Below are 25529 nucleotides of genomic sequence, written 5' to 3'. Positions count from 1 at the left end.
GCGCTCTTGGCCAGAACCAATGGCCATGGCACGATGGGGCCCCAAGGGCTCTGTGCAGCCCTCCCCAAGTCCTACAATACACTTCACTTCACTCCTGTGCGGTCCCTGCAGCGGCCCTGAGCTGCTGTCCCAGGACCCACAGCAAGGAGGGTCAGCTGGCTCCCTCAGAGCGCCCATCAGGAGTCAGGCTGTCCTACGAGAGCCACAGAGAGTAAATACTTTCATCTTTGCGGGCCACACTCCAAACAAGGCTGTAACAGAGGCACAGAACAGGTAACATCATGGAAACAGGAGGCAGGCCAATTCGGCCCACAAGCCAGCGAGCCAGCCCTTCCCTGGTGTAGGGCCCCACCCCTTAGGAGATTTACTCTAAAGGTTAAGGGATCAAGAATCATCACTTGGGGCCAGCTATACGAGGGGTTAAGTTCGTGCACTCCGCTTAGGCGGCCCAGGGTTTCAACCAGTTCAGATCCAGGGCACATACATGGCACCGCTCATCAGGCCATGCTGAGGTGGCATCCCACATGCCACAACCAGAGACACTCACAACTAGAGTAAACAACTATGTACTGGGGGTCTTTGGGGAGAAGAAGGGGGAAAAAGCCATTACTTATCTTTCTTAAAGCTTTGTCATGTGTTAGCAAAGCGTGGGATTCTGACAATTCCAAACTTAACTTCTTTAACCTGCACTTTTTTTTTTTTAAAGATTTTATTTTTCATTTTTCTCCCCAAAGCCCCCCAGTACGTAGTTGCGTATTTTTAGTTGTGAGTCCTTCTAGTCGTGGTATGGGAGATGGCGCCTCAGCGTCGCCTGATGAGCAGTGCCATGCCCGCGCCCAGGATACGAACCAGAGAACCTTGGACCGCCGAAGCAGAGCGCGCGAACTTGACCACTCGGCCACGGGGCCGGCCCATAACCTGCACTTTATAATTTGTCATACTCAACAGTCACTTGTGAAGTGAACCCGGGCCCTGTCTGAGAAGCAAGAGAAACACTGGACCAGGCCGCACACAAGAGTGGGGCTGAGCTCCCCCACCTGGCCCTGGTCCCTCCAGTCCCAAGACACCGCAAGCTGCGTGGTCCCAGTGGGTGAAGAGCCACCTGGGGATAAGCTAACACTCCAGGGTTCTGGTGACACGGCCTAGTCACACACAGCCAGAAACATGGGGCCCGCACAGAACGGAAGCTCAGGTGAAACGGCTGAGGAAAAGCGACTGATGTCTTTATTGCTTTGAGGGTGGGAATGTTCAGGAACTCTTGGTGGGGCGGGTCCGCTTCCTCTTCACCATCACAGGCTTCTGGCTGCGCAGGATGGCGCTGGCTCTGCGTATGGCGGCCTGTGGAGCCAGGTGGGGACCATTTACCCACCTCATCAGCTGTGCGTCCCCAGCCTGCCTCCCAGGTGGAAAATGTCCCTTCTCCCACCTGAGCACCGGTCCAGCTCCGCCAGTCGGCAGAGGGCCCTCCCTCATAGCACTGGCCGGACTCCCCCACTCCCACCAGCTCCTAAGTGCAGCCACCTGCACCCGCGCGGGCCTGCCGCGGCCCCCACTCACCATGCGCAGATCGGGGCGGTACTTGTTCCTGCGGATCATGTGCCGGATGCTGCTGAGGGTGGCCCGGGCGTTCTTGTTGATGGTGGTCCGAACATAGGACGTGGCTGGCTTTCTCTGGCCTGGCAGGGAAGAGTGGCCGTAGGGGTCAGATGGTCTGGGTCTTCAGTGCACCTCCCAGCATGAGGACACAATCCCACCCCAGAACCCGAAGGCCTCGGCTGGGAGCCTGGGCAGGCAGGGCAGCCCCACAGCCAGCCACATCTCCCCACGCATCCATTTACGGGACAGTCGGTGACCACCACATGCCAAGCCCTGCCACAAGCACTGTACAGGTGTCTCCTCCTCGCTGTGTCCCTCAGACACAGCATTCATCATCTTCACCTCACTTTACATGGATGGGAGCTGACTCCAGGGAGAGGAGAGAGCAGGGCAGGCAAACACTTGGCAGCGGGCTGGCTGGGTAGTGGATGCTTCTCAGACTGCAGCTCCAGCCTCCTCGCTGCCCCACCCTCCCAGGCCCAAGCTACCCTCTCTGGTAGAAGAGCCTGAAATGCTGAGCTCTAAGGCCTGGCCCGATGCTGGAGGACAAGCAGCCACAAGAGGGCCAGGAGTGAGGGAGCGCCGGGGCAAGCACCTGCTCCTCACCTGTGCACAGGTGGAGTCTAGACTCACTGCCCCGGATTAAAGCTAACAACCCTTTCCTAGGCCACAAAACTGCTGACCTCAGTCAGGATCTGAAGTCGGACGGAACTGATGGAGTCCTGGCTGGAGGCCTGCACTCCTGGCGGAAAGAGTCCCCAAGAAGCCAAGGACTCCTCACCATAAGGATGGTTTAATGTCACTCTCACCTGACTTGCTGACCTCCTCACGTCAGCCTGGTTCCTGACAGCACAGGAACGGCCAGCCAACAGAGAGAGGAAAGTCAAGTTTTCAGTACCCAACACACCAGAACAGGGTTCTCAGAAGTGTGGGAACCCGGGCCGGCCCTGTGGCCAAGTTCGAGTGCTCTGCTGCAGGCGGCCCAGTGTTTCATCGGTTCGATTCCTGGGCGCGGACATGGTGCCGCTCATCAAGCCACAACTAGAGAAACCCACACCTAAGAATGCACAACTATGTACCAGGGGGCTTTGGGGAGAAAAAAGAAAAAAAAAATCTTTAAAAAAAAAAAAAAGAAAAACCCCAGCACAAAATAAAACTGGTGGAGGTGCGACAGCCCCAGCTCACCTGTCAGTAACTGTCCAGAGACCCCTGCATCTCCTGGGCCTCCCCTAAGAGGCTGAGAATGCAGCCCATGGCCGGCGGGGGCGGGTCCTCAGGCCCTCCTGAGTCCACACAAGCAGAATACGGAGTCAAACTGCTGTTTCTGACCCAGCCTGTCAGTTCCTACAGAAGGATGCTCACCTGTTTGCCTCAATTTTCCACCCTGCACAGAAATGGAGACACTCTCCACCTGAGCTGCTTCAAAGATTTCATCTGCAAACACGATCTGACCGTGCAAGCCCAAAATTTAATCCCTACAACCACCCAGTACAGTCGAGGTGCTAAAATTTTTCCACTGTGCTCATCCACAGACGAGAAAACAGGCTAAACGAGCCGGCAGGTCGCACAGCCGGTGGGCTTGCAGAGGAGCCAGCTTCCCAGGCTTTCGCCCTGACCTGGGGGAACCTGAATTCCAGGGCAGCATCACTCCTGCGGCCCACACGGAAAAGCCACAGCTTCCTGCCCCGGATGCCCAGTCGTCCGGGCCGAGCCAGGGCAAACGCTCACCGGATCTCCGCTTCATCACCACCACGACCCCTTTGCCGTCGGCCGCGGGCTCCACACCCACAGTCTTGCGGTGAATCAGCCCGTTGTAGCGGAAGGAGTTGCGGGCCTTCAGGTTATTGGGCTCCTGGGAAGGAGGACGCAGAGGGGGCCGTGAGGGAGGGGACCCGGCGATCGTGAAGCTGCCTCCCTCCGCCCCGGCCGTCCGGGGCCCACTTACGGTGCTGTACGTCTGCTTGTTCCTCTTGATCAGGAAGCTGGAGCAGTTCCGCACGACCATCCATTGCAGATGCGCGGACATGGCTGCAACTGCGGAGAAAGGGGCGCGGGGAGGTGTCAAAGGGAGGAGCGGGCCGACGCCGGGCCACGGGGTCCCATCCGGAAAACAGAGGTAGGGGTGCGATGGGGACCTGATGGAAGGGGGCACTCCCAAAGGCAGACAACACCTAGGAATTTGCCAAGCCAGGCTGAGCGACCTAAGGCGGCGGGACTGAACTCGGGTGCCGAGACTAACTGGGGGGATGAAAGGGGGGCAGAGCGTGAGGAACCACAGCGACCTCGGGCGGCGGGGACGAAGGGCAGCCAAGGGCGCGAGGGGCGCAAGGAGAGAAGGCGGGCGGCCGGCGCAACTCGACCACGCGGGCGGACCGACGGCACGAGCTCACCTCCTCTCAACGCGGCGGCCGGAGACGGAAAGAGACCGACGGGAGGCGGGGCGATGTCTTTAATACCGATACGCATTTCCGCTTCCTCTCTGGGCTCGCGCGTGCCAGGGCCTGTCCCCGCCTCCTCCCGCCCTCCTCCGAGGAGGCTCGGAGACCTTCGGCTATTTCCGCTAGCCCGTCGCACACCGCTCGGGGATCTTCGGAACTCTTCTGCGAGAGACCCGAGGGCATGTTCTCGGACGCGGAGCACCACAGTTCTGAGGACCCTTCGTGTATTTTCAGAATCCCATGGCTGGGTTTCTGAGTGGGTCCCTCTCGACAGGCCCCAAGTCCCCTTCCTTAGCGGCCTCTCCCTAGTATTATTTACCCAGCGCTTAGCACTGTGCACAGACTAGGCGCTCAATAAACATTTGTTTTATGAATGAACCTGTGAGTGCGTGAACTAGTTAAGCCTAACTCCGGTGTCTTCCGATGCTTCCGGTCTTCTTCGTAAACCCTCGGCTATTCCCGACGAAGGCACCGAGGCCCGCTCGGACATCTTCGGCACTCTCCGGAAACGCCCTTCAGCTCAGTGTCTGCCTTCCCCTATTGGCTCACGCCCGGTTCGGGTCTGTCCGTAACCGCTCGGCCACGTTCGGAACCCTTCGGCTAATCCCGGCGGCCCTCTCTTACTTCTCTCTCCCCAGGGTCCTCTTAAAATAAACTCCTAAACTCTTCGGAGTCTGGAGAAAAGTTTCTCGGAACCTTCTCGCAGACTGCCAGCGTGGGTTTCCTGTCGGGCGAGTTGATGTTTAGAGGAAAGGAGATTTGCCTGGGGAAGCTCTTGGTTCCTTTAGGGGTTCCACACCTGTTGGTCCAGCTCCCATTGTTCCCCTGCAGTCCGCCCTGCGTCACGCCCATTAAACCTCCCGGAAGTTTATTTCCTGTTGTCGGGGTCACGTTAAGGGGCAGGAGCCTTGCCCGATGGAGGTCTGTGGGCTCGGCCTCACCGGCACCGGGCCTGGGGCTGGGGGGACCTCAGGAGACCCCAGAGAACAAAAGGAATGGCCGCGCCTCTGCCACCTCCACGAGTGCCCCTGGGCTTGCACTTAGGTCTGGAACCTCCCCGAGGGCAGGGGTCCCGTCTGCGCCCGTGGGCTTCGCCGTGTCGGGTCCTGACAGTCCAGAGGCCCCGGCGGAAACCACGGAGCAAACGCGAGAGGCGCGGTTTGTCCGGTGCCCCCGCAGCGTCCCGAATCGGGGCCGTGTGCCGCTCCGCGCTCCCTGGGGCGCAGGGGCCCTAGGCCACCGCTGTCTGTGAGCCCGGCTGCCCCCAGCAGAGGGCTCCGAGGGCCGAGCCCTGCGCAGCACCCGAGCCAGGGCGCCCCGTCCGCGCCCAGCTCAGGTGACCGGGCGGGCGCCGGGCACACCTGGCGCCGTCCCCTGACCCCGCCCCGGTCGGCCGCACCCCAGGACGCTCTCGGTGGGAGCCAGCGCGGCGCAGCAGGGCCATGGCGGCCGTGCCGGCGGTGTGCGCCGCGCAGGGGCCCCCGCCCAGCGCACCGTCCCCGCCGGCCGGCGCGCCCGTGCCCTCGTCCGGCCTGGGCCGCTGCCGGATGGCGCTGCTGCTGGCCGTGGCGCTGGACGTGGCGGGCATGGCGGCGCTGCTGACCGGCGTGTTCGCGCAGCTGCAGGTGCGCGGCCGCGACTTCGGCGACCTGCTCATCTACTCGGGCGCGCTGCTCGTCTTCCTGAGCCTGCTCGGCTGGATCCTCTGGTACACCGGCAACATCGAGATCTCGCGCCAGGAGCTCGAGCGCGACTACGGCCTGCGGCCCTCGGCGATCGCCCGCCTCGCGCGCAAGCTCTCCCGCCGCTGGTCGGCGCCCGCCGCCGCCGCCGGCCCGCGCGCCGCGCTCGGCTCCCGGGGAGCACGCCGCGCCGCCCGCGCGACCCCGCCACCCGCCGCCGGCTCCCGCCGCGTGCGCCTGCAACTCGCCACGCTCGAGGCCGGGCCCGGGGCGGCGGGCGCGGGCAGCGAGTGAGGCCGAGGTGAGGGGGCGGGGAAGCGGGGCGGGAGGCGGGGAGAGGTGGAGGGATCGAGGGAGAGACGGAGAGACAGGGGAGAGAGAGGGAGGGAAAGTGGGCGAGATGGAGAGACATCGAGGAGAGGAGGAAATGAATGGAGACAACGGAAAGATGGAGAGAGAGAGACAGAAATAGACAATGGGGAGAGAGAGACACAGGACAAGGTCAGGATTGGAAAGGAGAGAGAAGCAGAGAGTAGCAGAGTGCCAGAGGATGGAGACTCTGAGACAGCAGGCATGACTGCAGACTTGGGAGAGACCAGTGAGACCCTGCCCCCGAAGATGAAGGTGGAGTCACCATTGGCTCCTCGTAGCACGTGGGGATCCCTCCGTGCCTTTCAGCCTCAGGAGCACCAGGTCCCATTTAATCCTTTCAGTGTCACTGCGTCCCTGAGGTCACTACTCTTTCCATCCGCATTCTAGTGAAGGACACTGAGACCCAGAAAAGTGCCACCTCTTGCCTGACAGCACACAGCTGGGAGTCTCCTGACAAGTAGTCTAAAGAGAGGGGGAAGGAGGAGTGATGGCCACAGGGAGCCAGACGCAGGGAAGGCTGGGCGGCTCATTCCCTCCCCTTTCTCTCTCCTTTACCTTTTGTCCCCTTTCTAAACATGCACTCTCCAGCTTGCACTCCTCTGCCAAAGACCTTCTGTGGCTCTCTGTTGCCCTCTGGTTAAACCCAAGCTACTTACTGCGTGAGCCCCCCACGGTCCAGCCCCACATTTCCTGCCTTCTCTGCAGTCGTGATAACGTCCCTCAGTCCACAGACGGCCAGGGTCTCTCACACCAGTTGTGCATGCCCTTCCCTCCACCAGCAGTGCCCCTGCCATCTGTACTCCACACAGAAAACTTCCCATACGTCCTTTAAGATCCAATTCAACTTAACTGTCTTTCTCTGGGTCTTCACATTGTCCAAGTTACCTCCGTCATTATTGTATTACCATGTGTTGTGTGTGTGTGTGCTGGGACTGTCTCTCCTGCCCAACAGGGAGCCCCTTGAGGGTCAGGCCTGGGTCTCTGGTGTCTTTGTTCTTAACATTGCCTGGCAAAGAGTGAACTCAGGAAATCAGGTTGATGATCGTGTAGGTGGTGGGTGGCTGGATGGGTGGACAGAAGGATGGATTGGTTGATGGATGGGTGGGGGGATGGATGAATTGTTGATGAATGATTGGATGGACTGGTGAAGGGAGAGGTGGATGGACTGAGTGAATGGGTGGGTGGATAGAGGAATGAATGGATGAATTGCTGGATGTGGTTCGACTGATGGATGGACGGGTGAGTGATGGATGGATGAGTTGGTTGATGGATATGTGGGTGGATGGATGATTTGGGCAGATGGGTGGGTAGATAGATGAGGGGATGGATGGATGGCTTGATTGATGGATGGATGGATAGGTGGAACACTGAATGGATAGGTGACTGAATCAGTTTCTCAAATGGGAGTTCCATAAAAGACGTAAACCCTAATGTCGTAAGACATTCCCTATATGGGATGAATTAACTTTCCTCTTATGCATCCAGAACAATACTAGTTGTATACCTTTCTTTGTGAGAATTGAGAAAATAGTCCTTGCGGTCACCTGCTATGTTCTATGGGTTGGATGAGGAAACCAGTTTAAGAAACGATGAGCATATGCATATGAGGTATGCATAGGTGGAGCATGAGCTAACACAAAATTTGGCGGATAATGCAGAAATAGCTACTTGTGGTCAAAATTACCCCTGAAAATCCTTTACCTTACCCAAAAGTCTAACACAGGTGGGTGGACCTCCACTGCTGGAACCACCTGCCAGACACTGGCCAAGCTGACTTGAGTGTGGGCCCCTCCTAGAAGGAAAACGACCCTGTCTAAACCCAGGACACCTCCTCAGTGGGCAGGGTGAGGTGCCGCCAGCACATGAAGGATAGAGAACTGGGATCCTCACAGAGGGACCCATAGGCCCTGGCTGCGGTCACTCCTCTCCCGCTCTGGGACCAAAATCAGTTGAGTAGCCAGACAGAGCCACCCTCATCCTTTGTTACTTCTCCCCTCTGTCTTCTTTGTCTCCGCCTGTGGTCTCTCTCTCTGTCCCTGTCTCCCATGTCTCTTTTGGTCTCTGTGCCTTTGTATTTTTCTCTCTACATATCTCTCTGTCTTTCCCTGTCTCTCACCCCGACCTTGTACTATGGATTCCAATGAGTTAAAGGTGGCATGGAGAGACGAAGGAGCAAGTGGGCCTGTGTGTACGTCAATGTTGCGGGGCGGGGGGAGGGGACCGAAGCAGTAAAGGGCTCCCTCCCTCCGCATCCCAGGCCGCTGGGTGATGGGCCCAGGACACAGGGATACAGGGAGGGGTCAGAGCAGCCACTAACTCCGCCATCCCTCCTGCAGAGGAACCTGTGGCCCCACCTGTCAGGACCGGACTGAGATGTGCAGCTGCCCTCAGCATCACCTGGCCTCCAGGATGCCTACCTGCCCTCCCTCTCTCCTGCCCTGGATAAATGGCTCTGCCCCTCACGCTGCATGTCTGTCTGGGAGGGGGATGGCACTGGGGCTGGGGGTGAGAGGTTGCTTGCTGCTTTCTAGGGCTAGGGGCCTGAGTTGCCTAGGCCACACCCACAAAGCGGCTGCTCATGCCCTTGGGGACATAGGAGTCCAGCTTTATGTTGGCCCCTCACAGAGGGGGACGGGAGGTGGGGGTCAAGGATCTGGAGCCCAGACCCACCCCCTCAGTCCAGACCTCCCTTGGCCCAGGCTCCTCTGTTGGTTTGAGGCCCTCCAAGAAGCAGGCGTAGGGACAAATTAGACTTGCAAGATATTTATTGGGAGAGATCTTATGGAGGGTAGGGTGGTATGGGTCTGACACCTGAGAAAGGAGAGAGGGGAGGAAGGAGGGTTGTGCAGGACACGTCTTGAACTGTAACACACTTCCAAGAAAATTTCTGCCCAGCCGCTGGGGAGTCTGAGCTAAAGTCATCCGCTGGGGGAGGCCCACATCCCGCAAGGACCCCAGCCCCGCTCAGACATTGGTGGGAAGTGCGGCAAACGCTGGCAGAGGGGGCTGGGATCCCAAGGGCAGGCAGCAGAGGCTGTGAGCCACGGGTGCTTCTGCAGAAGAGGAGCTGAGGGGCACATTCCCGTGGCTGTGGCATGTCCCCCCTCAGCCCAGTTAGGTACCTCTAGCCCGGCTGCCCTCTCAGACCCCTTAGCCCAGGCCACCCCCTATTCACCCCTACCTGCCTCAGTCCACACTCACCATGGTCACAGGCCAAGACCCGCGCTCAGCCCAGGACTCCTCAGCTCAGATCCTCGAAGCTTACCCTAGACTCCTCTCATTCTAGGCACCCCCTCAGCTCACACCCTCCATGATCACAGCCCAGCTCCCCCGACTCAGCCCGGGCTCCCTCCCCAAACACACACACCCACACTCACACACATACTCCCTGCCCGGGGTCCTCATACCCACCTTGTTCCCATGGCCCTCAGAAAAGAAATCACACATCTATATGCTATATCTGTATTGAGGGGTCCCCCCGGGGGCACCCCTAATCTTCTTCATCCGCCCCTTCTGTTTCTTCGCCCCCTTCCGTCCCTTCCCCTTCGGTGGCCCCCGAGGCTTCCAAGCCCCCCTCCGTCGGCAGGGAGGGCTGCATGCTGCCGATGGACGCCGTCTTTTTCTCGCTCAGAGTCCCCCGGTCCTTGGATAACAGGGAGACAGTCCTCGACAGTTTGCATTTGCCCTGCAAGAACCCTGGAAGGTGCAGCATATCCCGGCGCCTGGCCCACCTGGTGGGGAGGGGACACGCTCAGACCTGCCCATCCATCCGCCTGCTCCTCTCAGGGCCTGGGAGCCCACCCGAGCCCCGACCCCACTTGCCAGAACAAGCAGATGCTGCAGATCAGGAAGAGGAGGCCTCCGCACGTCCAGCCCAGCGCCCACATGTGTCTCCTCCGCATAGTTTCTGAACCAAGGAGGGAGGTATGAGACCCAGGAGTGCCAGCCACCAGCCCCAGCCCCAGGGACCCCAGCTTCTGGGCACTCACCATCTGGCCGCTGGTGGTAGCAGACCCCGTCGCGGTAGCAGCATCGCAGACGCAGACAGAGATTGGGATTCTCGATAGCCGCCTGACCCCCACAGCTCTCCCGGTCCCACACGTCTCCCTCACAGCCTGGGGACAGATCAGAAGTGGTGGCTTCGTCACAGAGCCTGGCTCTGCAGGCATCAGAACACGGGGGTCCCAAGGCTGCCTGCCTAGTGCTTACTCTGTACAGACCCAGGAGTCCAGGCCCCCAGCCCCTCCTCCCTCAGACCCAGGGGTCTAGGCCCCCAGCCCCTCCTCCCTCAGACCCAGGGGTCCAGACCTCCAGCCCCTTTTCCCTCAGACCCAAGAGTCCAGACCCCCAGCCCCTCCTCCATTTAGACCCAAGAGTCTAGGCTGGGCTCCCTGCCCCTGTGGGACCCAAGATTTCATCCACTGCTCACTCCATGGATAGAAAAATCCCTGGATTCCATTTCCATCTGTGAAAGAAAAGAGATGGTGTCGGAGGTGCTGTATGGAGGCTGAGGAGGCCCCCCTCTTGGCTCTCTGCCCCTTATGTCGGCCACCTCACCTACTGAGCCCTGCATCAGCAGGAAGAGGCTCAAAGCTGGGATCCCAGAGCCCACCATGTTGCCTCCCCAGACCCTCAGGGCCTCTGTGGGGAGAGACCTTGAAGGCCATCACCCCAGCAACCGGCTTGGCCCCGCCCGCCCCCCAGCCCCCAGGATTCTAAGTTCTGTTGCTAGGGAGCCCCCTTAGCAATGGGGAAGAAGGAAGAAGGGGTCACACTGGCCTGGGTGCTAGGGAGTTGCTTCCTTAGCAACCAGGTGGAAGGGGCCTGGGGTGGAGGTGGGGGTCTGGGCATTAAGAGAGCCACCTTAGCAACCTGGGAGGAAAGCTGGCAGGGGACTATGACATCTCCTTCATACCAACCGGGGGACCCTGAGAGGTGGGGATCCCAGAGACCTTGTCAGGGAATCCCTGTTTAGTAACTTGATGCCTACGAGGCAGCGCCAGGTGGCCCAAAGGCTCCTAAGACCTGGTTGCCACGGGGTCTTCCCCCTAGCAACCAGGGGCCAATGGGCCTGAGGCTCAGAAGGCCTCACTGAGCCCCATTGTTAGGGAGGCCCCCCCAGCAACCAGGGGACCTAGCAGGGCAACAAGAAAATGGAGGTCGGGCCCCAGGCCAGAGCACCTGCTCGAGAGTCCCCTGGTCCCGAGGCACCCCGGGCCTCACCAGGGGGCGTGTGTAACCTGAGCAGCTTGGCAGTACCAGGCCTCAGGGATCCGAAGGCCTCGGGGTGGGGAGCTGCCTGGCGTGGAGAGGGTGACTCATGGGCACGGAGGCCCCTCTCCTACCTAGGCCTCAGTTTCAACACCCACAACTGGGGAAAGGGGTCCAACTGGAGGTCCTCAAGCTTCTGGTTTGGTCCCCCAAGAGTGGGAGAGGAGGCCGACTGGGGGGCTGGGTTGGGACTGCGATGCCTAGCAGCACAGTGAGGAGGAGGCTCAACCCTCCTGGGGCAGTGCGGCTTTGCGTCCAGACTCCTGAGTCTGAGGGAAATGGAGGCTGGGGCTCCGGAGCCCCTGGGTCTGAGGGAGGAGGGGCTGGGGGCCTGGACTCCTGGGTCTGAGGGAGGAGGGGCTGGGGGCCTGGTCTCCTGGGTCTGAGGGAGGAGGAGCTGGGGGCCTGGACTCCTGGGTCTGAGGGAGGAGGGGCTGGGGGCCTGGACTCCTGAGCAGCAGCAGGGGACCAGGCCTGGGGGCAACTGTCCAGGAGTCCAGACCCCATTTCTCGGTAAGCCCCGTGAGGCTGACTCCCGTCTTGCCCATCTCCTGTAAACATCCTGGTGGGAGCTGAGTGGGCCCTGGGCTGCCTCCGTCAGAGATGACATAGGTCAGAGGGGGCTCGGCAGGGGGCCGGGGGTGGGGGTCAGAGGGGTTGTGGGGCTGAGGCTGGGCAGCTGCTGACCGTTTCCTGTGTCAACATCATCTGGACCCACTTCCCAATTCCCGGGATTCCTCAGGGATCAAGGAGGGGGTGGGGGGGCGGGGCCACTGGGCCCTGGACCGCGGCTTGGGACTGGGGGGGCAGCCGTCACGGCCCTCACCGCTAATGACAGGTTTGGGCTGCCTCTGCGGCCCGCCTGCCCCGTCACCCCTCAGAGGCCAGACAGGACCCCCCAGGGACAGACAGACGGACACACACAGCCTTGGACCTGCTGACCTCACACCCAGCCAGCCCCACCTCACCCAGGGGCCAGCACATGAGCAAGGACCCCCCGGGCTCCCCCTGGTATCCCAGTGGCATCTCCCCGCTGCCGGCCGTCTCTGACCACCATTCAGAGCCTCCAGCACCCCGTCTCCCCCAGTCTTCATCTCTGAGCCTCTGAGCTTGTCTCTTTGTGTCTCTGTAGATCCCTTTTCTGTTGTTTGCATCTCTGGTTTTTTCTCACTCTGGGTCCCTGCTCCTGTCTCCATTTCTGTTTGTTGGTGTCACCTTCTGTCATTGTTTGTAATTCCCTACCTTGTTTCTCTCAGTCTCTTTACCCATGTCGCTCTCTCCCCTTCCTGCCCTCCTTTCCACAGAAGTAGCCCAAGTGTCCTCACCCAGGGAAGACCCAGGAGTCCTGAGCAATCCCCCACCTTCCTGTCCTGCACCCACCCTGTTTCCCTCAGCCTCCTCCAGCCACACTGGGGGACGATGACCCCACAGCCCCAGGGAGAGGGCTGAGGGGGCTGGCACCAGCTAGGGCCCACTGACCTGTTTCCAGACTCCTGACCTTCCCCACACAGAGTACTCCCTAAATTGCAGAATGGCAACACATTTTTCTCCATCTTTCTGGAAACTAGGGTTTAGAGACTGAGCCCCTAACACCTAGGTCTGAGGGAGGAAGGGCTGGGAGTCTGGATTCTTAGATTTGAGGGAGGAGGGGCTGGGGTCTGGACCCCTGGGTCTGAGGGAGGAGGGGCTGGAGCTGCCCCCCCCATAGGTGGAAGGGGCTGCCATTACGGGATCCCTATTGTTGCTCTGAGGCTGGCCCCAGGCCCAGTCCCTATCCCCTCGGGCCAGTCCATCCCCCAGGCTGGTGGCCTGAGTCACCTTGGCTGGCCCCGCCGGTCTGGGGGGGGGCTACGTCAGTTCTCCCCTCACTGACGCAGCCTCAGGCCCCCCACACTGACTCAGCCGGAAACAGGCCCCCTGAGGGGCGGAGACCCAGTGGTCAGAGGCCTGGGTCCCAGCGGGAGCAGGGGCTGTGGAGGCCCCTGGGGGGCCCTGGAAGGGGTGGCCATGACAGACCAAGAAAGAGAGAAAGCTCTTACCTGAGGCGATGAGGTCATGTCCCACCATGGGGGGGCTGTGACCTCACCTCCCTGGGGACCTGAGCAGTCGCCCCCCAGTGGTGGGTTGGTGGGGGATGGGAGGGGAACAACTCCATTCACCATTTATCCCCAGAGCCCTCTGCCAGCTCAGCACAGTCTGGGGGGCCAGGAGGGGTCTTCAGGGAGATTTTTGGAAGTCCTTGTCACGTTTTGTCTTCGAACTCCCATCCGTCTCTTTCTGCCACCTGTATCTTGGAGGGAGCTCCTGGGAATTGGGCTCATATCGGTCCCTCCCTGGCTCTGCAGTGCATCCCAGGGCCATCTCTGTCCCATATACCTGGTGCTCACCGTCTGCATGCCTGTGTGGACATCTCTGGCCCCCTGAATCTGCATCTCCCTCTCCTGCTGCCAGCCTCTGGTGGCTCCATCTCTGTGCACAGCGTCCTCCCTGCCTGGTCCCCATGTCCAGCTCCGTGGCTGAGCCACTCTCTCCTGTTCCCACCACCCTCACTCTCCATCTCACCCGCTCACCATCTCCACCTCTCCCAGTGGCTATCGCGTTTTCTCTTTCTGGGCTTGTTAATAAAAATCAACAGCAAGAATAGCAATGGCTCATATTTATTGGGAGCTGACTGTGTGCTTTACACTTTATCCTCACCAAGGCATTTGGGGGGTGGGGTGGGTACTCGATTGTCCCCACTCCTCCAACAAGGAAACTGAGGCACAGAAGGGTGAAGCCATGTGCCTGAGTGCCCACTTCTGCTGGGTGTCTTGACACCTCTCTCTCCTGGTCTCTTGTCTCTGTCTCTGGTTCTCTCTCACCTTCACAGCTCTACCTGTCTCCTGGAGAAAGGCTCTCCCTCCCTTTGTACCCATTGCTGACTCCCCGACATCTCAGCATTTCCATCTCTGAGTATCTGTCTCCTCGTCTCTGTCTCTTGGGGCGTCTCCATCTTTGTCGCCCTGCCTTGGTGTCTCTGTTCTCTCTGTGCATTTCTTCTGTCACCTTCCTGCCACTCCTCTAAGACTGCGTGTCTTTGTCCCTTTTCCTCTTGGGGTCTCTCTGGGTCTCTCCAAATCTCTCTCCTGCTGTCTTCATCTTGCTCTCTGATCTCTGACTCCCGGAACCTCTCCTGTCTGTCTCCTTGTCCTTTCCACTCCTGCAATGTATCTCCTTGGCTGTCTCCATCTCTCGGTGTATCTCTGGCCATCTCTGCATCTCAGACTTTCCATCTCTGCCCCAGTGTGCCCATCTGTCCAAGTGTCTCTGTCTCCTTGCCTGGGTCTCAGTCTCTCCATCTCTCTTTCCGTCTCTCTTTCTGTCCCTTGGAGACTCTCCCCCTGGAGCCACCTCTCGCCATGTCCCTCTCCCCCTCCCTCCCCACCACTTTGCCTCGCCTGGTCCAGCCGGACCCCCACCCTCAGCCCAGCCGGGCCCCATCTCTTGAGCCATGTGTGTCTGCCCAGCGGCCGCCGAGGAGGTGGAGGGAGGGGACGCCAATGACCTCACCCTTGCCTCTCCTGCCTCTCCGACCACCCCCCCTTTCCCTTTTCAAGTTTTCCAACTTTTCCTTCTGTGCCCTCCTCCGAGCAAGGCGGCGGGAGCCGTGCGCGGCAGCCGGCCCCGTCTGAATGGAAAAGGCAGGCAGGGAGGGTGAGTCAGGATGTGTCAGGCCGCCCTCCCCTGCCGCCTGCCCCCCGCCCGCCCGCCTCGGCCCCCTATATAACCCCCCAGGCGTACACACTCCCTCACTGCCGCGGCCCTCGCTGCTCACACGCACATGCCTCCCCTCCCCAGGCCGAGGCCCAGCTGACCCCCGGGGCTCCCCTGGCAGCGGACAGGGAAGGGTTAAAGGTCCCCAGCTCCCTGCCCCCTGCCCTGGGGAACCCCTGCCCTGTGGGGACATGAACAGTAAGTTGGTTCAAGTTCCTCGTGGCGGGGAACGGGGAGGGAGGAGGGAGGGACCGTCGGCGGGGAGGGTAGGAGCCGACAGACACAGCGGAATGGGACAGAGAGAGAGAGAGGAGAGAGAGAGAGCGCTGGGGAGCCCGATGCGGAGGAAAGAAGAGCGAGAGACGGCAGGAGGCCCAGAGAAGACACGGCAGAGAGAGGGAAGAAAGGACGAATCAGAAAGGCGGAGACACCACAGGGCAGCGCGAGGATGAGAGAACGGGAGACTCACAGAGACAGAGAGACAAATGCGGGGAGGTGACCCCAAAGGGCCTGGAACCCTCAGGGAGTCAGCGGGGACCGAGAGACGCAGGCACCCAGGGACCCGACAGAAAGGCTCCGGGGGGGAAACTGAGGCAGAGAGCCCAAAGAGGTGAGAGCAAGCCTGGAACACTGACCCCAGCCAGGGGGAGGAGCGAAAGAGAGAGACAGGGGTGCAGACAGACACCGGAGAGCCAGACAGATGCGGACGGACGGACAGACAGCGGCCGGGGAGGGGCCCAGGGGGCGGGCTGGGGGTGTGATGCTGGAGCGAGGCGGCCCGGGGGGCGCTGATTGGCTGGTGGGCGGGGTGGGCGGGGCAGCGGGGGATGGGCTGCGAGGAGGGAGCCGGCAGGAGCCCCAGGGTGGAGTGCCGCCGCCTGCTCCCGCTCTCCCAGCCGCGCCCCCGGCGGCGCCCGCGTCCCAGCCTCCCTCCGCCCAGGTGTGCTCCGGCGGATCCCCGGCAATGCAGCCCGGCCCTGGGCGGTGCACTCCGTGGGGGTTCCCCAGGGAGGGCTCGGGGGCTCCGGGTCACGGTCCGGCTCTCCTTCTCCTCCTCTCAGTCCGGCTGGGGCTCCCGGGGCCCGGGAGGGGGCAGGTTCTGGCCTGTGCCTCCCCCTCATGCCCCGCCCCGGGGCCCAGATTCCGGCGTCCGGGGGCGGACGGGAGACGCCCGGCCCGTCTACCCGCCCCGGGCCGCGTCTGCTCCGACGGGCGGGGCAGCCGGAGCCGGAGAGGGAGAGGGAATCCCGCCCGGCTCTGCGACCTGCCCTGGGCGCTCCACCCTGGGACTCAGGACCCCCAGGCCCCTCCTCCCTCAGACCCACTAGCCGGGCCTGAGCCCTCTGCCTTCTCCCGCCCCCAGGTGTTTGCTGCCTGTTCCTGGTCGTGCTGAGCCTGTGGCCAGATAGGACTGCCGCCCCAGGGCCACCTCCTGGCCCCCCGAGGGCCTCCCCAGCCCCTCGGGCTGAGCTGGACAGCGCCGTCCTCCTGACGCGCTCCCTCCTGGGGGACACTCGGCAGCTGGCCGCACAGCTGGTAGGAGAGGCTGGAGGGGATGGGCTGGGTCCAGGATGGAGAGTGACAGCTTGTGTGGGGGGGGGGATCTGCAGTTAAGCCACCAGGAGGGCTTCTGGGCTACCACCGTGGCAGAGATGGGGGAGGGAGGAGTTTGAGCCCCTCGTGAGGATGGAGGGACCCCTGGAGCTGGGCAGCCCCTTACAGCTTCTTTCCCCACAGAGGGACAAATTCCCAGCCGACGGAGACCACAACCTGGACTCCCTCCCCACCTTGGCCATGAGTGCGGGGGCACTGGGAGCCCTGCAGGTAAGGGAGGGGGAGAGGGATGGGGCGAAGGCAGGAGCTGGGCAGTGGAGGGGGCGCGGGGGACTGGGAGCCAGAGCGGGCGTGTGCCAGGCACTCCCTGACGCCCCCATGCCGTGTCCCCAGCTCCCGGGCGTGCTGACACGGCTGCGCGCAGACCTGTTCTCCTACTTGCGGCACCTGCAGTGGCTGCGCCGGGCAGGCGGCCCTTCCCTGCGGACCCTGGAGCCAGAGCTGGGGGCCCTGCAGGCCCGGCTGGACCGCCTGCTACGCCGGCTGCAGCTCCTGGTACGATGCCCCGGCTCCAAAACCTGACACCCCAGACTTGAAACCTGAGACCCCAGGACCCCAGACCCTGGGCCGGCTCTGAGACCCCATGATCTCATGACCCTGAGAGATTCCCACTCTGAAGCCCTAAGACTTGAGAGTCCAAACCCTCACCCCCAGACTTGGAGATCCTGGCCCCAAGACATGGGGATTCCGGATCCCATGCCCTAAGAAACGCTGATCCTCCAGTCTCCGAAACCCCAGCCCTGGCCCTGAGATCCTAACACCTCTCGGCTCCAGACTAAGATGCCAGACTCTGACCCAAAGGCAGACCTTGGCTCTGCACACCCCAGGCCACAAGAACCTGACCCTGAGATCTCAAATGAGAAGACCCCAGACCCTGAGCCCTGAGTCCCCAAGACCTCAGACCCCAGCGGTGAGCCCTTAAGACCCCAAGATCCTGACTTCCACAACAACCCTCAACCCAAGACCCTGAGACTTGACTTCAGACCGCAGTTCCGGGGCCTGACGCCAGAGACCTTGGACCTCAAATTCCACCTCCCAGCTCTGAGACCCCAGACTTGAGACCCCAGCCCTCAACCATGAGTCCTTGAGCTTGATCCCGGAGACCCCACACCTAAGATCCTGGGCCTGACCCCAGAATTGAGTGCATAGATCCCAGACCCTGAACTCTGTCCCTAAAACCCCAGCTCCGAGATTCCAGGTCTGACACGGTGGAGACTCCCCAGCCGGCACCCTCACCTGGCGTCAGGACCCCAGCCCTGGCTCTGAGGACCTCTCCCAAAGCCCCTGAACTTGGCGCTGGAAGTCTTGCCTCAAAAACCCACCTTTTGGCTCCAGCCTCAATTTTCTGAACCCAGCATCCTGAAGAACTCACTACCCAGACACCCCACCACACAGGCCATTGACACTCTGGAAATATGCAGCCCGGACCCCTTAGTTCAGTAGAGGCTGGTCCAGACACCCCTTCTCTGGACCCCCACTGCACCCCTGGCCTGTTGCTAACCAACCCTCTGTCCTCTCCTGACAGATGTCCCGCCTGGCCCTGCCCCAGGCACCCCCAGAGCCACCGGCTCCCCCTCTGGCGCCCCCATCCTCAGCCTGGGGAGGCATCCGGGCAGCCCACGCCATTCTCGGGGGACTGCACCTGACGCTCGACTGGGCAGTGAGGGGCTTGCTGCTGCTGAAGACTCGGCTGTGACCTGCCACCCAGAGCCACCAGCATCCTTTGACGCCAGATCTTATTTATTTATTTATTTCAGGACTGGGGGCATGGCAGCCAGAGGATCCCCCCCATTACCTCCCCCTAGTTAGAGATGGTTCAGGAGACCTGGGCAGGGAGGGGGGGCATCTGTGCCTTATTTATACTTATTTATTTAAGAGGGTGGGTGGGAAGCAGGTGGATTCAGGGGTCCCCAAGGATGAGGGACCTGAGGTCCTGGGTTCTTGGGTCTCTAAGAAGTCTGGCCACCGTGTCTCCCTGGCGCCCACCCCTCTTGGCCTGGGCAGGAGCATATATTATTTATTAAACAATTACTTTTCGTGTTGGGGTGGGGAGGGAGGGGAAAAGGAGGCCTGGGTTTTGGTACAAAAATGTGAGAAACCCTTGTGAGACGGAGAAGAAGGAATTAAATTTGTCATACATATCCACTTCGAGGTGATTTCTCTGAGGGCTGGGGACTGGAGGCTGGGGTTCCTAGGGCAGGGGGACATAGAGGCCCTGAGTGGGCACGGCAGTTCTCCCAGCGACCGTGGGCTCTGAGGGGCAGGGTCTCAGCCTCACCTGCTGCCCAGCACCTCATAGGCATTCAATAAATACTGAATGGAAGGTTCCAGAAGGTCACCCTGTGACCGACAGTCGTCATACAGGACAAAGCTGCAAGCTCAAGATTGTTCATTATGGCAGTGTTCACAACAGCAGATCGGAAACCAGCTAGATGTCCAACGGTGGGGGATGGTTAAATAAATTACAGCGCCTCCGTGTGCTGGAATACCGGCGCTACAAACCACCGCGAGATCCCCATTTTGTGTTTCTCTGTCTCTGTCTGTCTGTCTCTCTCTATGTGGATTTTTAAAACCTTCTAGAAGGAAATACACCAAGATGTTGACAATGGCCACCTCAGGGTGGAAGACAGGACGTGGGATTGTGGGTGATTTTATTATTGGTGTTTGTCTGTATTTTCCAGAATTTCTACAGAGACCCTGTATTTTACATGACACATATTAAAAAAACAATAAACACTATTTTTAGAATGACAGAATACCAGCTGCCTGCCCCCCCTCCCAAAAGCAGCCCTCAGAAGGGGACAAGAATGACCGTTCATTGAGCACCTCCTCTGGGCTGTGCCCTAAGTGTGGAGTTTTCCTTACATTGCCCTCTGGATCCTCTGATACGCCTCACTTTACAGGTGAGGGAAACTGAGGCTGGGGGGGTGCCTGTTGTTCAAGGTCCCACATCTAGGGAGAAACAGAACTGGGATTCTGCCAAAGGTTTGGCTCATTCCAAAGCGCGTCTCTTTCTTTATAACTCAATGTAGAGCGAAAGTTGCCAGGGACACAAGCTCATTATACACGGGGAAACTGGGGCTCCACAGGGGTATGGGTCTTACCCAGGGTCTAGAGAAGGGTCAGTGGCGAGTTGGGGCTTTACTGGGTCCTCCCCTCTAGAGAGTCCTTTTGGTTAATCATCCATTTACAACATTCCAGAGAGACCCTCCCGGGGTCCCCTGTTGTCACCAGTTTGGGTCTGGAGTTGGGGGTTCTGATTCACCCACCCCAGCTCTCAAGACTCCAGGCCACATGCCTGGAGGAGAAGGGAGCCCACAGCCCCAGGGAGTTCCCAGGATGAGTCCCACCTGTGTCCGATGAGGTCACAAAGCCCCTCCACAGATGGCTCCTCCCCCAGGCCAGGGCTGACCACTCCAGCAGGGCCATGACCAAGCCCCGGGGAAGCTCCACCCTCAGGAATTGTTGAGCTCCTGCCACCTGTGAAGCCCAAGGGGCCAAGGCCGGTGGGCTGGGGGGCCCCCCGGGAGGCTGGGTCCCTGACTCCACATCCCCCGGTGATCCCCCATTTCTGCAGCCGCCATGAACCGGCTTTGGAACATCAGGCGCATGGAGCCATTCCAGGGTCCTGCAAAGTGGGTCCCCACTCTGGGCGAGCTGCAGAAGACCCTCCAGAAGGGCGAGTACATGCCCCTCCGCCCGCTGCCCATGTTCGAGAGTAACTTTGTCCAGGTTCCCAGCTCCCTGTGCCCTGGGGGCAGAGAGGGGCGGGGTGGGTGGGGGGGAGGAAGCAGAGCTGCGGGGCTAGGGAATTGGAGCCCAGGTGGACACAAGGCAGCTGGGGGACTTGCGGGGGAGGCTCAGGCTGGGGGTGCCGGAGGAGTCTTGGAGAAAGGCGTGGTCCCAGCCTCTCTCCCTGGACCCCCAGGTGACCAGTCGAGGGGCCCCCGCGTACGTGCACCACAGAGCCAACCTCCTGACCATGGGCGTGGCTGCCTCCCTGCCAGGCCTGCTGTTGCCAGACCTCCTGCTGATCGCTCAGCCCCCCGAGGGCAGAGAGTGCTCCAACCTCGTCCTCACCAGGTGCCAACATCCTCCCATCCCCAGCTGCCCCGCCCCCGTCTCCTGCTCTACCAGCTCCATCTCCCACCCCCCCCCAGGATGATCCCGCTGGACCTGGTGCACATCTACATCCACGACCTGTCTGCCTGGCGCCTGAAGCTGCGCCTGGTCACAGGCCGCTACTACTACCTGGAGCTGAACGCCCCTGACAAGGAGGTGGGATTCCTGTTTGACCGCTGGATTCGCCTCATCCACCTGCTCCGGGAGCCTGCCACCACCTGGGCCCCTAGGCCCCTGCACGTGCCCCCCACGGACCTGGCCCATGCTGCACCTCCCGCCTCCACCTGGCGCCTCCAGGTGGGGCCCTGACCCCACAGCCAGGGTGTGGCTATGGTTCTAGATTCCAGAGGGAGCCAGGACCAAGAGCCTGAAGTCCAGGGTCCCCAGGAGTTGGGCTGGGGGCCTGGACCCCTGGGTCTGAGGGAGGAGGGGCTGGGGGCCTGGACCCCTGAGTCTGAAAGGAGGAGGGGCTGGGGGTCTGGACTCCTGGGTCTGGGGGAGGAGGGGCTGGGGGTCTGGACCCCTGGGGTCTGAGGGAGGAGGGGTTGGGGGCCTGGACTCCCAGGCTAGGTAGATCATGGAGATGCAGAAACCAGGAAGAGGTCACCCCTCCTGACTTCCTCTCCTGTCCACAGGACGAGCCCTACAGCAAACGTTTAGGTGAGCAGGCCCTGGCATCCATCAGATCCTTCTGTGCACCTCAGGTTCTCCTCAGCGCTTCTGGCACTTAAGCCACCAACACTCCCCGACCCCCTGCCCCTGGCTGAGCCCTCCACAAGTCTCTTCTCCACCTCTCCATCGGGGCCCCTGACTCAGGTCTCCCCTCTCTTTCCAGTCACGATTGTCGAGCCTGCCTTTCCTTACAAGACGCTGACGTCTCAGAGACAGAAGGCGGCCAAGGTGAGCAGCCAGCAGCCTGCTGAGCTGGGTGGGGGTGGAGGGGCAGGGGGGTTGTGCCTCCTGATGGCCCTCTCTCCCTTGTCCCTCTGCCAGGCCCTCAAGCGCAAATTCAAGTCTCAGGCTGTGGGTGACTCCGTGCCTCTCATCTGGTCACAGCTAGAGCATGCTGACACTAAAAAGAAATCCACAGAAAAAAGGTAGGCTCAGGGCCTTGTCAGTAGTGGAGGGCGGGAGAAAGATGGGGACTCTGGTGCTGATGCTGCTGAAATCCCACCATACTGCACCTACAGGTCCCAACCAGCTATCTGTGGTGACAGAGCTCACACAGAAATTCAAGTTTCTGGTAAGCACACCCCTCTCTCTGCCTCCTTGTACGGACCCCCAAGCTCTGGCCCTTCCCCTGAGGGAAGACTGCTTTCTCCCCACCCAGAGAAGCCCAGCATCACCATCCGGACCATCTTCAGCATCATTTCCGACTCCGTCAACCACACGCAGTCCTCTTCCAAGGCAGCTATATACCGGGGGGCCCAACTCTTGGATGAGGGAGGAGGCGCTGGAGGCCTGGACCCCTGGGTCTGAGGGAGGCGGGGCTGGATCCTGGGTCCAGTCTGGGAGTCTCTCCTGGCCCTGACCTTCCTTCCCTTCCCCTCTGTCCACCTACAGGGCTGCTCGCCTGCTTCTGATGCGGCCATGGTCCTGGGAGGTTTAGTTGAGACCCCTTCGCACTGTATCTCAGCGGATAGCCCTGATATTTCCCTGCTGGGTTCCTATGACCACTTGGATGTCCTGTGGAAGCAGGGCATCGATGCCCTGATGGACCCTGAATCCAGCACCTTGTCCTCTTCCTCCCTTTGCCCAGCCGTCTACCCTCCTGCCTTCTACCTCTCTGCTCCCTACTCTTCCTTCCCCAGGCACAATGAAAAGGCCAGGCCTCCAGGCACCATGCAGAGGCTGTGGCCTCCGTCCTCCCAGAAGACACCATCGGTCCCTGCCACATCTTGGAAGGCTCCGTTCATCCTTGACCAGTCCCAGAAGGTCTCGGCAGTACATGCTCCACTCCAAAAGATCTCAACTCTACCTGGCCCACCCCGCAAGGCCCCAGCTGTACCTGCTGCTCCCCAGAAGGGCCCAGCTGCACCTGCTGCTCCCCAGAAGGCCACACCTGCACCTGCTGCTCCCCAGAAGGCTCCAGTTGTACCTGCTGCTCCCAAGAAGGCTCCAGTTGTACCTGCTGCTCCCCAGAAGGCCCCAGCTGCACCTGCTGCTCCCCAGAAGGCCCCACCTGCACCTGCTGCTCCCCAGAAGGCTCCAGTTGTACCTGCTGCTCCCCAGAAGGCCCCAGCTGCACCTGCTGCTCCTCACAAGGCACCAGCTGTACCTGCTGCTCCCCAGAAGGCTCCAGCTGCACCTGCTGCTCCCCAGAAGGCACCAGCCATACCCGCTCCATCTTGGAAGGCCCCTCCTTTATCAGCTATTCCCCAGAAGGCCCCAGTCATCCCTGCTCCATCTCGGAAGGCCCCACCTGCACTTTCTGTTCCCCCGAAGGCTGTGCCCCACGCTGTCCCAAATAGGAAATCTCTGTTCCAACCTACTCCATCGCAGAAGGCTCGGACCCCACCTACCCAATACCAGATGCCTTTGGACCCTGCCAATTTGGGTATGATGCCCATGGGAAGTGATGGAAGGGATGTGCTTGCGAAAGGCAAGCATGAAGGGAAGCCGGAACCAGTGGTGTTGGTGGGCACCCAGGAGACAAACGTGGTAGAGTTGAAGACCCAGAAGATATCCATGGAGCTGCCCTTCACCACCACCAAGAAGAAGTCGGAGGAGGTCCTGATCAGCAAAGCCCAGGAGATCACCCTGGATGGCTTGAAAGGCAAGGGCAAGTTGGAAGACAAGGTCCATAGGAAGAAGGAGGAGATATTCCTGGACATGCCAGGCCTCAAATCTAAGGAGGTGGGGAAACAGAAGAAGTGGGTCAAGACCAAGGAGGTGGCCATCGAGGGAGCCCCAGAGGAGCACAGCAGGCCTTTCCCAGTGGAGGGGCTCGCCCTTGCCAAGATGATGATCATGGCCAGCTCCAAGGAGGCTCCCTTGACACCAGCTGCTACTGTTGGTCTGCCCTCCTGGCTGCCGACCCCCCAGGTGTCTGCCATGTCAACGATGGACACAGCGGCCCTCAGCAACAGCCAGGTGTCTTTGCCAGAGGGGACACCGGTGGCAGTCAAGGAGCCACCCCAGTTGGGCCCCTGGGCAAAAAGGAGCACGCGTCTGTGGGTGGAGGAGAACACACGTCCTTGGGCAAAGGGGAGCACACCTCCAGGGGCAAAGCGGAGTGCGCCTCCAGGGACAAAGCAGAGCGCGAGGCCGTGGACGGAGGTGCAGGCAGAGGCGCAGGCACAGGAGCTGCCTCAGGACCCAAGGGGGCCCTCCAAAGTGCCCCCACGCTCCAAGCATGCCTCTTTCAGCCGGAAGTTGGACCCTGTCTCCCAGGCTCCCATCCCTCTACCCTCATCAAGGTGGAAGGACATACCCCAGTCGCCCATCTCACTGAGCCCCATCTCAAAGATGGAAGCCAGGGTGTCCCAACAGCCCAAGGGAGTATCTCAAGAGCCCGCAAGGATGCCGTACCAGTGCCCAGTGGCCAAGACTGCATTGTTCTCAGAGATTCTGTTGCCCACGCTCTTGGAACTTGAGAATATGAGGGACACGGCCACTAAGGTGGAGAAGATAAAGGAGGAACAGGAAGCCTTCAATCCTTCGCCCAGGTATTTGGGGTGACAGCTAATGTGTACAGTCAACTCTCTTATCTGTGAGGTAGGGAGGATCATTCCATCTTTTTTCACTTTTGTTCATGCACTCATTATATTGTGAGTGTCGACTATGTGCTGGGCATCGTTCTAGGCACTAGGGAGATAGCATGGAGCAATTTGGGGGGTACATGCTCCTGGAATCTGGGGAACATAATCCAGGGATTCGGGTCAACATCCCACAGTGCTCAAGACGGTCCCCCATGGTGAAGAATGATCCCACAGAAAATATCAGCAGGGCAGACCATTGGGAACACCAACAAATAAAAGCCAAGTTATTTGTATCGTATGTTAGTTAGAAGGTGACGGTTCTGTGGGAAAACAGCAGGGTAGGGGGATTCGGATTGGGAGTAGGAAGCCTCCAATATTGGATTCGGTGGTCCAGGAGGGCCTCAGTGAGCTGGTGTCATTTATGTAAAGACCTGAAAGAGAAGGAGGAAGCCACGTGGACATCTGGGGTAAATGTGTCCCCTGCAGAGGGAACAGCCACCTCAAAGGCCCTGAGGTAGGAGTGTGCATGATGTGCTGGATCAAGAGTGACCTCCTGGGGACCCTGGAGTGGGAAATGCAGTAAGAGGAGTCACAGGGGTGGCGGCCAGCACGTGGGACCTTGCAGGTCATTTTCAGGACTTTGGTTTTGATGCTGAGTGAGCTGGAGGGTCCTGAGCAGAACGGCTGGAACTGACATATGTTGGAAAGGGCTGTCTCTGGTTGAAGGATAGAGAGGGTAGCGGGGGCAGGGGAAAACGGAGTCCGGGAGATGAGGAGGAGGCCATTGAAACAGCCAGGCATGGTGGGATATGGTGGCCTGGACAAGAGGGCACTGACGGAGGTGTTGAGAAGCAGTGGGGTTCTGGAGATACTGTGATGACTGAACTAACAGATCAGCTCATGGATTGGGCATGTCTGTGTGGCATCAAGGGTGATGTGAGGTTTGGGGTCCTAGGCCCTGGGAAGATGCAGCAGCCATC

At 60.4% G+C, this 25529-nt stretch overlaps 5 protein-coding genes across 7 annotated transcripts; 3 read left to right on the top strand and 2 right to left on the bottom strand.

Annotated features, from left to right (window-relative positions):
* Positions 1–1202: 1202 nt before the first annotated feature.
* RPL28 (ribosomal protein L28) lies at positions 1203–5368 on the bottom strand. Of its 2 annotated transcripts, none has more exons than XM_014856678.3 (5): positions 3987–5368; positions 3542–3630; positions 3325–3448; positions 1558–1676; positions 1203–1338 (listed from the first exon to the last, which is right to left on the bottom strand). In XM_014856678.3, the coding sequence occupies exons 1-5, from the start codon at positions 4060–4062 to the stop codon at positions 1249–1251; spliced, it is 498 nt and encodes a 165-aa protein (XP_014712164.1). In that variant the 5' UTR covers positions 4063–5368; the 3' UTR covers positions 1203–1248. The 2 variants fall into 2 exon arrangements, with proteins under 2 accessions (XP_014712164.1, XP_044615024.1); XM_044759089.2 differs by having other exon boundaries at positions 3879–4015.
* Positions 5344–8550, top strand: TMEM238 (transmembrane protein 238). The gene is made up of 2 exons (XM_044759090.2): positions 5344–6017; positions 8425–8550. The coding sequence occupies exon 1, from the start codon at positions 5477–5479 to the stop codon at positions 6008–6010; it is 534 nt and encodes a 177-aa protein (XP_044615025.2). The 5' UTR covers positions 5344–5476; the 3' UTR covers positions 6011–6017; positions 8425–8550.
* An 895-nt stretch (positions 8551–9445) lies between these two features.
* Positions 9446–10855, bottom strand: TMEM190 (transmembrane protein 190). Its single transcript, XM_014856681.3, has 5 exons — positions 10646–10855; positions 10518–10553; positions 10078–10203; positions 9911–9995; positions 9446–9819 (listed from the first exon to the last, which is right to left on the bottom strand). The coding sequence occupies exons 1-5, from the start codon at positions 10701–10703 to the stop codon at positions 9579–9581; spliced, it is 546 nt and encodes a 181-aa protein (XP_014712167.1). The 5' UTR covers positions 10704–10855; the 3' UTR covers positions 9446–9578.
* A 4039-nt stretch (positions 10856–14894) lies between these two features.
* IL11 (interleukin 11) lies at positions 14895–19470 on the top strand. Of its 2 annotated transcripts, none has more exons than XM_070498282.1 (5): positions 14895–15310; positions 16476–16648; positions 16850–16936; positions 17060–17221; positions 18252–19470. In XM_070498282.1, exons 1-5 carry the CDS (start codon positions 15031–15033, stop codon positions 18420–18422), a joined length of 873 nt encoding a protein of 290 aa, XP_070354383.1. In that variant the 5' UTR covers positions 14895–15030; the 3' UTR covers positions 18423–19470. The 2 variants fall into 2 exon arrangements, with proteins under 2 accessions (XP_070354383.1, XP_070354384.1); XM_070498283.1 differs by lacking the exon at positions 14895–15310 and adding an exon at positions 15955–16052.
* An 838-nt stretch (positions 19471–20308) lies between these two features.
* On the top strand, positions 20309–24529 carry GARIN5B (golgi associated RAB2 interactor family member 5B). The gene is made up of 10 exons (XM_070498770.1): positions 20309–20458; positions 20655–20809; positions 20887–21145; positions 21484–21508; positions 21684–21748; positions 21842–21945; positions 22039–22091; positions 22179–22321; positions 22412–24049; positions 24140–24529. Exons 1-10 carry the CDS (start codon positions 20309–20311, stop codon positions 24527–24529), a joined length of 2982 nt encoding a protein of 993 aa, XP_070354871.1.
* The last annotated feature ends 1000 nt before the right edge of the window (positions 24530–25529 follow it).

Source organism: Equus asinus, chromosome 26 (assembly GCF_041296235.1).
Source record: "Equus asinus isolate D_3611 breed Donkey chromosome 26, EquAss-T2T_v2, whole genome shotgun sequence".
NCBI lineage: Eukaryota > Metazoa > Chordata > Mammalia > Perissodactyla > Equidae > Equus > Equus asinus.
Note: the sequence above shows the minus strand (reverse complement) of the source record. Positions and strands in the feature narration are given on the sequence as shown.

What these genes read in the sequence shown, in the direction of transcription:
- RPL28 (XM_014856678.3), bottom strand. Translation starts at nt 4,062, where the DNA reads ATGCGTATCGGTATTAAAGACATCGCCCCGCCTCCCGTCGGTCTCTTT. An exon ending in GGCCGCCGCGTTGAGAGGAG is followed by an intron (nt 3,631 to 3,986) that starts GTGAGCTCGTGC and finishes CTTTCTCCGCAG; the next exon opens with TTGCAGCCATGTCCGCGCAT. An exon ending in GGTGATGAAGCGGAGATCCG is followed by an intron (nt 1,677 to 3,324) that starts GTGAGCGTTTGC and finishes CTTCCCTGCCAG; the next exon opens with GCCAGAGAAAGCCAGCCACG.
- TMEM238 (XM_044759090.2), top strand. Translation starts at nt 5,477, where the DNA reads ATGGCGGCCGTGCCGGCGGTGTGCGCCGCGCAGGGGCCCCCGCCCAGC.
- TMEM190 (XM_014856681.3), bottom strand. Translation starts at nt 10,703, where the DNA reads ATGGTGGGCTCTGGGATCCCAGCTTTGAGCCTCTTCCTGCTGATGCAG. An exon ending in GGGATTTTTCTATCCATGGA is followed by an intron (nt 10,204 to 10,517) that starts GTGAGCAGTGGA and finishes ATCTGTCCCCAG; the next exon opens with GCTGTGAGGGAGACGTGTGG. An exon ending in CTACCACCAGCGGCCAGATG is followed by an intron (nt 9,996 to 10,077) that starts GTGAGTGCCCAG and finishes TCCTTGGTTCAG; the next exon opens with AAACTATGCGGAGGAGACAC.
- IL11 (XM_070498282.1), top strand. Translation starts at nt 15,031, where the DNA reads ATGGAAAAGGCAGGCAGGGAGGGTGAGTCAGGATGTGTCAGGCCGCCC. An exon ending in GGGCACTGGGAGCCCTGCAG is followed by an intron (nt 16,937 to 17,059) that starts GTAAGGGAGGGG and finishes CCGTGTCCCCAG; the next exon opens with CTCCCGGGCGTGCTGACACG. An exon ending in TACGCCGGCTGCAGCTCCTG is followed by an intron (nt 17,222 to 18,251) that starts GTACGATGCCCC and finishes CTCTCCTGACAG; the next exon opens with ATGTCCCGCCTGGCCCTGCC.
- GARIN5B (XM_070498770.1), top strand. Translation starts at nt 20,309, where the DNA reads ATGAACCGGCTTTGGAACATCAGGCGCATGGAGCCATTCCAGGGTCCT. An exon ending in TCCAACCTCGTCCTCACCAG is followed by an intron (nt 20,810 to 20,886) that starts GTGCCAACATCC and finishes ACCCCCCCCCAG; the next exon opens with GATGATCCCGCTGGACCTGG. An exon ending in AGGAGAACACACGTCCTTGG is followed by an intron (nt 24,050 to 24,139) that starts GCAAAGGGGAGC and finishes GTGCAGGCAGAG; the next exon opens with GCGCAGGCACAGGAGCTGCC.